The sequence below is a fragment of the Rhinoraja longicauda genome, chromosome 3 (assembly GCF_053455715.1).
Source record: "Rhinoraja longicauda isolate Sanriku21f chromosome 3, sRhiLon1.1, whole genome shotgun sequence".
In the NCBI taxonomy this organism is placed as follows: Eukaryota; Metazoa; Chordata; class Chondrichthyes; order Rajiformes; family Arhynchobatidae; genus Rhinoraja; species Rhinoraja longicauda.
This window is the reverse complement of record NC_135955.1, coordinates 7,193,110-7,203,864: the sequence shown is the minus strand read 5'-3', so window position 1 is coordinate 7,203,864 and position 10,755 is coordinate 7,193,110. Positions and strand designations below refer to the sequence as shown.

Sequence of the window (10,755 nt, the reverse complement as noted above, 5' to 3'; positions counted from 1 at the left end):
CCTCTCTACTCTCTCTCCACCCTCCCTCCCCCTCTACTCTCTCCCTCTCTACTCTCTTCTCTCTCTCCACCCTCCCTCTCTCACCCTCCTTCCCTCCTTCTCTACTCTCTCCCTCCCCTCTCTACTCTCTCTCCACCCTCCCTCACCCTCCTTCCCACTCTCCCTATTCTCTCTCTCTCTCTCTCTCTCTCTCTCTCTCTCTCTCTCTCCACTCTCTCCCTCCCTCTCTCACCCTCTTCTCTCTCTCTCTCCCCTCCCTCTCTCACCCTCCTTCCCACTCTGATCTCTTCCTCTCTCCCTCCCCTCTCTACTCTCTCCCCTCTCTCATTCCCTCCCCCCCTCCTCCTCTCCTCTCTCCCCTCTCTCTCCCTCCCCCTTTCCTCTCCTTCCCTCTCTACCCTCTCCCCTCTCTACTCTCTCCATCTCTCCTCCCTCTCCCACCCTCCCTCTCTATTCTCTCCCCTCTCTCTCCACTCTGTACCTCTCTCCCTCCCCTCTCTATCTCCACTCTCCCCTCTCCTCCCCTCTCTCATTCCCTTCTCCCCTCCCTCATCTCCTCTCCTCTCTTTCCCTCCCCTCTCTACTCTCTCCCTCTTTCCCTCCCCTCTCTACTCTCTCCCCCTCCCCTCACCCTCCTTCCCACTTTCATTCCACTGCACATCTTGCATGTGTAAGTGACAAATAGACTTGACTGTGCCCAGTGTGGGGAGCGGCGAAGGCGGGTGAGCTGGAATGAGTGGCCACAGTGTGTTAATTGGCCACAGTGTGGGGAGCGGCGAAGGCGGGTTAGCGTTGAGAGATTGGCCACATTATCAGTGGAGAAGGCGGGTTAGCGCTGAACGATTGGCTTCAGCCTTTAGCATCGACGACAGGGAAGGAGGGAGGGTGGAAGTTCCCCAGGCAGCGAGTTCAGGAAGTTCAGAAAGTGGAAAATAATTTCGTGCCTGAAAGCCCGACGCCAGCACCTGTGCTGTGGGAGTTTGTGAGGGGAAACCATGCAGTGGTAACGTGCAGGGAGAGAGGGTTGCAGGAGTGGTGGGGAGGGAGTGTGTGTGTGTGTGTGAGAGAGAGAGAGAGAGAGAGAGAGAGTGTGTGTGTGTGAGAGAGAGAGAGAGAGAGAGAGAGAGAGAGAGAGTGAGGGAGTGAGAGAGGGGAGGGAACGGGTAGAGAGGGGGAGTGAGAGAGGGGGGAGGGAGTGTGTGTGAGAGAGAGAGAGAGAGAGAGTAGAGAGGGGGTAGAGAGCGAGAGAGAGAGAGTAGAGAGGGGGTAGAGAGAGCGAGTAGAGAGGGGGTAGAGAGCGAGTAGAGAGGGGGTAGAGAGAGCGAGAGAGAGGGAGTGAGAGAGGGAGTGAGAGAGGGGAGGGAACGGGTAGAGAGGGGGAGTGAGAGAGGGGGGAGGGGACGAGTAGAGTGAGGAGAGAGGGGGAGAGTAGAGAGAGGGAGAGAGAGTAGAGGGAAAGAGGAGGAGGAGAAGAGAGAGTAGAGTCGAGGGAGAGAGAGTCGGGAGAGGGAGTAGAGAGAGGGGGATAGAGTAGAGAGGGGGAGAGGGAGTAGAGAGAAACACTGAGGGAGGGGGAGAGAGAGGAGGAGTAGAGAGACACGGAGAGGGGGTGAGGGTAGAGAGAGGGAGGGAGAGAGGGGGTAGAAAGAGAGAGAGAGAGAGGTAGAGGGAAGGAGCGAGCGTGTGGGGCGGGACGAGGGACGCAGCTAGAGTCAGACAGGTCGGGTCGGGTCGGAGGGTGGCCGGAGCGGCTGCTGCTGCTGTCCCCCACTCTCCCCTGATTTCAACCCCAGTGAAGATGGCGAAGTGGCTGCGGGAGTATTTCAGCTTCAAGGCGAAAGGCCCGGCCAAGGTGGAGGCGGTGGCCAAGAAGAAGAAACAGCAGCAACAACAACAACAGCAGCAGCAGGTACAGCAGCAACTACAACAGCAACAGCAACTACAACAACAACAGCAACAACAGCAGCAGGTCCAACTACAGCAGCAGCAGCGCCGGGCGCCGTCGTCGTCGCTGCGGGAGAGTGACCTGGTGAGGGCTTACCGGCTGCAGAAAGAGCGGGACTTCGAGGACCCCTACAGTGGTGGTGGTCCCGGCTCGTCGCTACTCCGGCTCAAGGCTATGTGGCAGCAGCAGGAGGGGGAGGGGGAGGAGGAGAAGAAGAAGAAGGAGGAGGAGAAGAAGAAGAAGGAAGAGGAGGTGGTGGTGGTGGGGGAGGACGGTGGAGGTTCCCCTCTCCTGCTCCAACGCAGCCAGAGTGAGCGGCGAGCCACGGCCGCCCGTCCCAAATACATCACCCCACCCAGACACCGGCTGATCAAGATCCACGACCCGGCCCCTGCCCCTGCCCCTGCCACCGTGATACCTCCACCACCTCCACCACCACCAGACGACAAAGTAAGTTCCCACGCCTCGACTTTTAAAAGATTAAATCTTATTAGAAACTCACAAAATTCTCAAGTTGTACAGGGGCACTGGTGAGGCCACGCCTGGAGTGTTGCCTACAGTTTTTACTACATTTTAGAAGATTTATAGTTTTTTAGAAGTTTAGAAGATTGATCTTATTAGAAACTTACAAAATTCTCAAGTTGTACAGGGCACTGGTGAGACCACACCTGGAGTGTTGCCTACAGTTTTGGTCTCCTAATCTGAGGAAAGGCATTCTTGCCACAGAGGGAGTACAGAGAAGGTTCACCAGATTGATCCCTGGGATGGCAGGACTTTCATATGAAGAAAGATTGGATAGACTAGGCTTGTACTCGCTGGAATTTAGAAGATTGAGGGGGGGGATCTTATAGAAACTTACAAAATTCTTAAGGGGTTGGACAGGCTAGATGCAGGAAGATTGTTTCCAGATGTTGGGGGAGTCCAGAACAAGGGGTCACAGTTTAAGAATAAGGGGTTGGCCATTTAGAACGGAGATGAGGAAAAACTTTTTCAGTCAGAGAGTTGTGAATCTGTGGAATTCTCTGCCTCAGAAGGCAGTGGAGGCCAATTCTCTGAATGCATTCAAGAGAGAGCTAGAGAGAGTTCTTAAGGATAGAGGAGTCAGGGGATATGGGGAGAAGGCAGGAACGGGGTACTGATTGAGAATGATCAGCCATTGATCACATTGAATGGCGGTGCTGGCTCGAAGGGCCGAATGGCCTCCTCCTGCACCTATTGTCTATTGTCTATAAAATTCTCAAGCTGTACAGGGCATTGGTGAGACCACACCTGGAGTATTGCGTACAGTTTTGGTCTCATAATCTGAGGAAAGACATTCTTGCCATAGAGGGACTACAGAGAAGGTTCACCAGATTGATTCATAGAAACATGGAAAACATAGAAACATAGAAAATAGGTGCAGGAGTAGGCCATTCGGCCCTTCGAGCCTGCACCGCCATTCAATGTGATCATGGCTGATCATCCAGCTCAGTATCCCGTACCTGCCTTCTCGCCATACCCCCCTGATCCCTTTAGCCACAAGGGCCATCCTGGGATGGCAGGACTTTCATATGAAGAAAGACTGGATAGACTCGGCTTGTACTCGCTGGAATTTAGAAGATTGAGGGGGGATCTGACAGAAACTTACAAAATTCTTAAGGGGTTGGACAGGCTAGATGCAGGAAGATTGTTCCCGATGTTGGGGAAGTCCAGAACAAGGGGTCACAGTTTAAGGATAAGGGGGAAGTCTTTCAGGACCGAGATGAGAACGTTTTTTTTCACACAGAGTGGTGAATCTGTGGAATTCTCTGCCACAGAAGGTAGTTGAGGCCAGTTCATTGGCTATATTTAAGAGGGAGTTAGATGTGGCCCTTGTGGCTAAAGGGATCAGGGGGTATGGAGAGAAGGCAGGTACAGGATACTGAGTTGGATGATCAGCCATGATCATATTGAATGGCGGTGCAGGCTCGAAGGGCCGAATAGCCTACTCCTGCACCTATTTTCTATGTTTCTCTTAACTTTTTTTTCATCTCCTCCCGTCTCACACAAACTCACCTCCCTCTGCTCACAAGAAGGGGGTCTAGACCCGAGTCCTCCCCCCCCCCCAATACTGATTGCATGCTAGCAATTACCCTTTCTACATGTCCTGGGTATCACAGAGTAACTCAGCGGGTCAGGCAGCATCTCTGGAGAACATGGATAGGTAACGTTTCACAGAGTGCTGGAGTAACTCAGCGGGTCAGGCAGCATCTCTGGAGAGAAGGAATGGGTGACATTTCGGGTCGAGACCCTTCTTCAGATCAGCAGCGTCTGCAGTTATTTTCCTGCTCATTCTACATGTCCTTGTCACCCGCTTTGATCTGTCGTTTTCACACCCTGCCCTTCTCTTGTCTCTCCACTCCCTCTCCCCCGATTCTCTGGAGGGTACTTGCTTTCAAACTTGTGTAGCTTCTGCCCGCAGGAGAGGGGAGAAGGAATAACCAGGCCATGAACGGTCTGAAGAATGGTCTCTGCCCGAAATTTCACCCATTCTTTCTCTCCAGAGATGCCGCCTGTCCTTGCTGAGGTACTCCAGCATTTTTTAATGTCTATCTTCAAGTGTAAACCAGCATCTGTAGACAATAGGTGCAGGAGGAGGCCATTCGGCCCTTCAAGCCAGCACCGCCATTCAATGTGATCATGGCTGATCATTCTCAATCAGTACCCCGTTCCTGCCTTCTCCCCATACCCCCTGACTCCGCTATCCTTAAGAGCTCTATCTAGCTCTCTCTTGAATGCATTCAGAGAATTGGCCTCCACTGCCTTCTGAGGCAGAGAATTCCACAGATTCACAACTCTCTGACTGAAAAAGTTTTTCCTCATCTCAGTTCTAAATGGCCTACCCCTTATTCGTAAACTGTGGCCCCTTGTTCTGGACTCCCCCAACATTGGGAACATGTTTCCTGCCTCTAACGTGTCCAACCCCTTAATAATCTTATACGCTTCGGTAAGATCTCCTCTCATCCTTCTAAATTCCAGTGTATACAAGCACTAAATTCCAGTGTATACAAGCACTAAATTCCAGTGTATACACTGAACCAGCCTCCCTCCTGGTCCGATGTAGGGCCACGACCCGAATCCTCGCCCATTCCTTCTCTCCAGAGACGCTGCCCGTCTCTGTTGAGTTACTCCAGCATTTTGTGTCTTATCTCCCTCCTCTACTGTTGGCCCCATCTACACTTCACGTTGCCCCAGCAACGAAGCCAGTGTAATCAAGGACTGTTGATGGACCCAAGATGCTAGAGTAACTCAGCGGGACAGGCAGCATCTCTGGAAAGAAGGAATGGGTGGCATTTCGGGGTCGAGACCGTTCATAGCCTGGTTATTCCTTCTCCCCTCTCTTGTTGGGCAGAAGCTACACTGGCTTGAAAGCAGGTACCCTCCAGAAAGGGCAGTGACACTTTTCAACAGTGTCGGAAGGAACTGCAGTTGCTGGTTTAAATCGAAGATGGACACAAAATGTTGGAGTAACTCGGGCTGCATCTCTGGAGAGAAGGAATGGGTGGCGTTTCTTCTTCATACTTTTAAACAGACCGATCTCTCATTAACGAAGCACGTTGGCCCAATATCCCAACCTTCCTGTTTCGACTTTCTTCTGTAGATTTTTTTTCCTGCAGCTACAATACTATAAACACTCTATTCTGCATTCTGTATTTTTTCTCTTCACACGTTCATTTTCCTCTTTGCGCTCCCCATTATATATATGTGTGACTGGGTGCATGGTGCGATGTGTGATTTCCCAGAATAGTACACAAGCCAAGTCTTTCCCACTTGTCCTGTTGTACGTGACAATCGTAAGCCAACGCCATCATGCAAAGAGGTTCTTCTGCAGTTGTACAGGGCCCTAGTGAGACCGCACCTGGAGTACTGTGTGCAGTTTTGGTCTCCAAATTTGAGGAAGGATATTCTTGCTATTGAGGGCGTGCAGCGTAGGTTTACTAGGTTAATTCTCAGAATGGCGGGACTGTCATATGTTGAAAGACTGGAGCGGCTAGGCTTGTATACACTGGAATTTAGAAGGATGAGAGGAGATCTTATCGAAATGTATAAGATTATTAAGGGGTTGGACACGTTAGAGGCAGGAAACATGTTCCCAATGTTGGGGGAGTCCAGAACAAGGTGCCACAGTTTAAGAATAAGGGGTAGGCCATTTAGAACGGAGGTGAGGAAAAACGTTTTCAGTCAGAGAGTTGTGAATCTGTGGAATTCTCTGCCTCAGAAGGCAGTGGAGGCCAATTCTCTGAATGCATTCAAGAGAGAGCTGGATAGAGCTCTTAAGGATAGCGGAGTCAGGGGGTATGGGGAGAAGGCAGGAACGGGGTACTGATTGAGAATGATCAGCCATGATCACATTGAATGGCGGTGCTGGCTCGAAGGGCCGAATGGCCTCGTCCTGCACCTATTGTCTATCAAGGTTGAGAGCGATGTGACGGCCTGTAAACACGTCAACAGCGAGCGACATCTTGTAGCTGGCGATTGTCGCCCACCCCCGCCGTGCCCCAGCCCTGCTGTCTTCTAGATCGTAACTTTTGCCTGGAGAGGTCCATTTCCTAACCCAGAAACGGGCTACCTCAGACTGAAGCTGCGGGAGTTTGGTCGCACTCTTGGAACTGCCGCGAAACAAAGCAAACTGCTGGAGGATCTCTGCAACTGTGGAGGGAAATGGGCAGTTGATGTCAAGGTGGATACCGGTTGCTAAACACTTCAACTCCCCCCCCCCCCCCCCATTTCCACACTGTCCTGGGCCTCCTCCACTGTCAGAGTGAGGCCCAGTGCAAATTGGAGGAACAGCACCTCAAATTTCGTTTGGGTAGCTTACACCCCAGCGGTATGAACATTGACTTCTCTAACTTCAAGTAACCCATGCTTTCCCTCTCTCTCCATCCAGTTCTCCGACCAGTTTTACTGTCTCTGACTATATTTTTGATATTGCTTTATTGTTACCTTCTCCAAGCTAACCATGATCTAGTCTACATTTTCCTTGATCTGCATTCCCTTTGTCCTATTTTCACATCTTGCACTTCCTTATATATCTCCCTTTCCTCTGACTTCAGTCTGAAGAAGGGTCTCAACCCGAAACGTCACCCATTCCTTCTCTCCAGAGATGCTGCCTGTCCCGCTGAGTTACTCCAGCATTTTGTGTCCATCTTCAGTTGGTATCAAGGGTTGCATCTGGACGTCTATATGCTCAATGTGAAGACCTTTTCCTCCTCCCTTCTCAGCTTCTGCGATCTCTACTCTCCATTTTACTGCTCCACCATGATGTCTTTTCAAGGTGTGCGCACAGTGAAGAAGTTTTCCTCCTCTTTTCCTGGTTGCTCCTGTCTAAATTTTGCCGGCAGCTGTGGTCTGTATGTTCTCGGCAGCAATGTGTGCATATACATTCCTTGTATATGCACATACTTGGCCAATAAACTTATTCATCCATTCATTCATTCATCCACATAATAGAACCACCATCCACCTGCCCCCACGGTTGCTGCCCCACCTGCAGAGTTCTTCCATTATTGTTTTCTTGATAGGAGTCTGTTCTACTCAATGCTATTGGCACCAGCAGTGTTGTTTGAAAGTGAAGGATGAAAATGCACATTCACCAGATGGTCAGCATAGGCTTGGCAGGCTGAAACTCTTATTTTTGTGCTGTATGTCTACTACGTTGCTGGTTAAAAAGTGCTGTGCAAGGTGATCAAAGGTGTGGAAGAGACATGACAATATGGAGTGGGTTTTTTTAAAAGAATTATTTTAGCATTCTCAAATCTTTTGAAGATTTATACAACTCAATCATTTTTTTTACATAGCTGAGAAAGAAAGTTTGAGGAATGGGTTTGTGGAGCGAGAAAATAATTTCATGTGCTGTGTCGTGGGGGATAATAATAGTTGACAGTGCCATAAAATATGGATTGTAGAATTCTGCTTTGTACGCTCCAGAAAAGAACAGCATTTCAACAGGCAAGCAAAGTAAGCATTGAAGTAGGCTGAAATTGGAAAATTCAATGTTCATACTGATGGGCTCATACTAATGTAAGAAAATAACTGCAGATGCTGGTACAAATCGAAGGTATTTATTCACAAAATGCTGGAGTAACTCAGCAGGTCAGGCAGCATCTCGGGAGAGAAGGAATGGGTGACGTTTCAGGTCGAGACCCTTCTTCAGTCTGAAGAAGGGTCGCGACGTTTCAGGTCGAGACCCTTCTTCAATCTGAAGAAGGGTCTTGACCCGAAACGTCGCCCATCCCATCTCTCCTGACATGCTGCCTGACCTGCTGAGTTACTCCAGCATTTTGTGAATAAATACCTTCGGCTCATACTAATGGCTATCTCAGCAGAATATTAGATTGTATTTGCGTTTGAGTGTGGCCTCACTCTGGCAGTGGATGAGATGGAGCAACCGAAAGGTTGATGTTGGAATAGGAACTGAATTAAAATGGCAAGCAAGCGGAAACCAGGCCCTTGTAAGCATTGTGCAAATGTTTGGAGAAACAGTCGTCTGGCCTACATTTTATGTCACCAATGGATTGCTTCATTTGGGATGGACCAAGACATGGAGTTTTTGGTTGAATCTTATCCCGCTGGGAGGTATGCGTGAAATAAGTGCCCCTGTGGCAGTGCCCAAAGATACTAGAGGAGCAAGATGAACCACTCTGTCGAAATCACCAATACTGAAGTGTAGTACGCAAAATAGCGTGACGTCCGCCATTTTAGTAAGCAAAGCCCATCGATCGCTCTGCCTCTCGCAATGTAATCAGTGTTTTGGGGGAACTGTATGTGTGATGATACCATTAAAATGCAGAATATATCTCATCTATCAATTCACAGATTTTTGTTATTTTTCTTTTAAAATGTTTGCAAGTTTCTGCCTACTAAAATGGCGCCATGACATCCTACGGTTTTTAGGGTCGAGTGGTCCATCTTGCTCTGCTCTCTTATCTTTGGCAGTGCCTACGCATCAGAAGTGTTTTCTCCTCGCCCCCCCCAGGTACCCAGTTAGTGTGCCAGATATTTTGAGAATGACCTTCCTTTCATTAAGAAACAAAAAGTGGAGATGATTATTGATGACATTTCCATTCACAGTGCCACCGAGAATGAAGTAGTGCACACCAACAAGCAGCTCTACCCTGGGCAAACCTAGGCATGGGCTGTAAAATGGCAGTCAATGCAGGCATTATCAATAGTAGACACTTTTCATAAAAAGAATGCTAAGACAACAGAGGACATAAAAAGCTAATTGACATCACAGCACTGCAACTGCAGGAGATGCAACACCTGGCCCTTTACCTCCCCCCTCGATTCCATCCAAGGACCCAAACAGTCTTTCCAGGTGAGGCAGAGGTTCACCTGCACCTTCTCCAACCTCATCTATTGTATCCGCTGTTCCAGATGTCAACTTCTCTACATCGGCGAAACCAAACGCAGGCTCAGCGATCGTTTCGCTCAACAACTTCGCTCAGTCCGCCTTAACCAACCTGATCGATCTCCCGGTGGCCGAGCACTTCAACTCCCCCTCCCATTTCCAGTCTGACCTTTCTGTCATGGGCCTCCTCCAGTGCCATAGTGAGGCCCACCGGAAATTGGAGGAACAGCACCTCATATTTCGCTTGGGCAGCTTACAGCCCAGCGGTATGAACATTGACTTCTCCAACTTCAGATAGTTCCTCCGTCCCTCGCTTTCCCCTTCCCAGTTCTCCCACTGTCTTCCTGTCTCTAACTACATCCTATCTTTGTCCCGCCCCCTCCCCTGACATCTGTCTGAAGAAGGGTCTCAACCCGAAACGTCACCATTCCTTCTCTCTAGAGATGCTGTCTGGCCCGCTGAGTTACTCCAGCATTTTGTGTCTGCCTTCACAGCTCTTGCATATCTTATATTAGATTGTATGGCTTTAAATTGGACCACCCTAGTGCCTGCCCCTTTAAGATACAACAAAGTGGCTATTAATCTGACAAAATGCCTCCAGGTTGCACGCTTGGCCTTGAAGAATGCTCAGTTTGCCATCTTGAGGAGGGATGGAGTGCGAATGCTGGATTCAGAAGTAAATAAGAATATTGAAACACCACAGACCATGTGCTTTTGATATCGTCACTGATCATACAAAGGCTGGCTGTTGAAAGTCTGGCTGTTGAAAGTCTGGCTGTTGAAAGTCTGGCTGTTGAAAGTCTGGCTGTTGAAAGTCTGGCTGTTGAAAGTCTGGCTGTTAAGTCTACCTGGATGATGGGCTGTCAAAGATAAAGCTGTCCCACTTAGTCACATGTTAGCCTAGTGTTCCATCAACATCCAGAGTCTTTTGTTTCCTCCAGGAATATCATGCTCCACTCCGATTAAAATCTAGAGTGCAACCACTTGAATTCTCAACGTTAACTTGGGAACCCCAGCTTCAAGAATATAGGAGCAGGGAGGTTCTGCTGCAGTTGTACAGGGCATTGGTGAGACCACACCTGGAGTATTGCGTACAGTTTTGGTCTCCTAATCTGAGGAAAGACATTCTTGCCATAGAGGGAGTACAGAGAAGGTTCACCAGATTGATTCCTCGGATGGCAGGACTTTCATATGAAGAAAGACTGGATAGACTCGGCTTGTACTCGCTGGAATTTAGAAGATTGAGGGGGGATCTTACAGAAACTTGCAAAATTCTTAATGGATTGGACAGGCTAGATGGAGGAAGATTGTTCCCGATGTTGGGGAAGTCCAGAACAAGGGGTCACAGTTTAAGGATAAGGGGGAAGTCTTTTAGGACCGAGATGAGAAAGGTTTTTTTCACACAGAGAGTGGTGAATCTGTGGAATTCTCTGCCACAGAA

The 10,755-nt window shown here is 49.3% G+C and overlaps 1 protein-coding gene across 2 annotated transcripts in view; it reads left to right on the top strand.

The window, feature by feature from the left end:
• The first annotated feature begins 563 nt into the window (after positions 1 to 563).
• The window catches only part of LOC144592317 (SH2 domain-containing adapter protein B-like), a 101,774-nt gene continuing 91,582 nt past the window's right edge, over positions 564 to 10,755 (top strand). The window contains exons 1-2 of one of the 2 annotated variants that reach the window (XM_078396846.1): positions 564 to 722; positions 1,794 to 2,395. In XM_078396846.1, coding sequence (XP_078252972.1) covers positions 1,799 to 2,395 — 597 coding nt within the window. In that variant the 5' untranslated portion in view covers positions 564 to 722; positions 1,794 to 1,798. Of the gene's footprint in view, positions 723 to 1,663; positions 2,396 to 10,755 lie in introns of those variants that run through there. The other variant, XM_078396845.1, reaches the window with a different exon arrangement.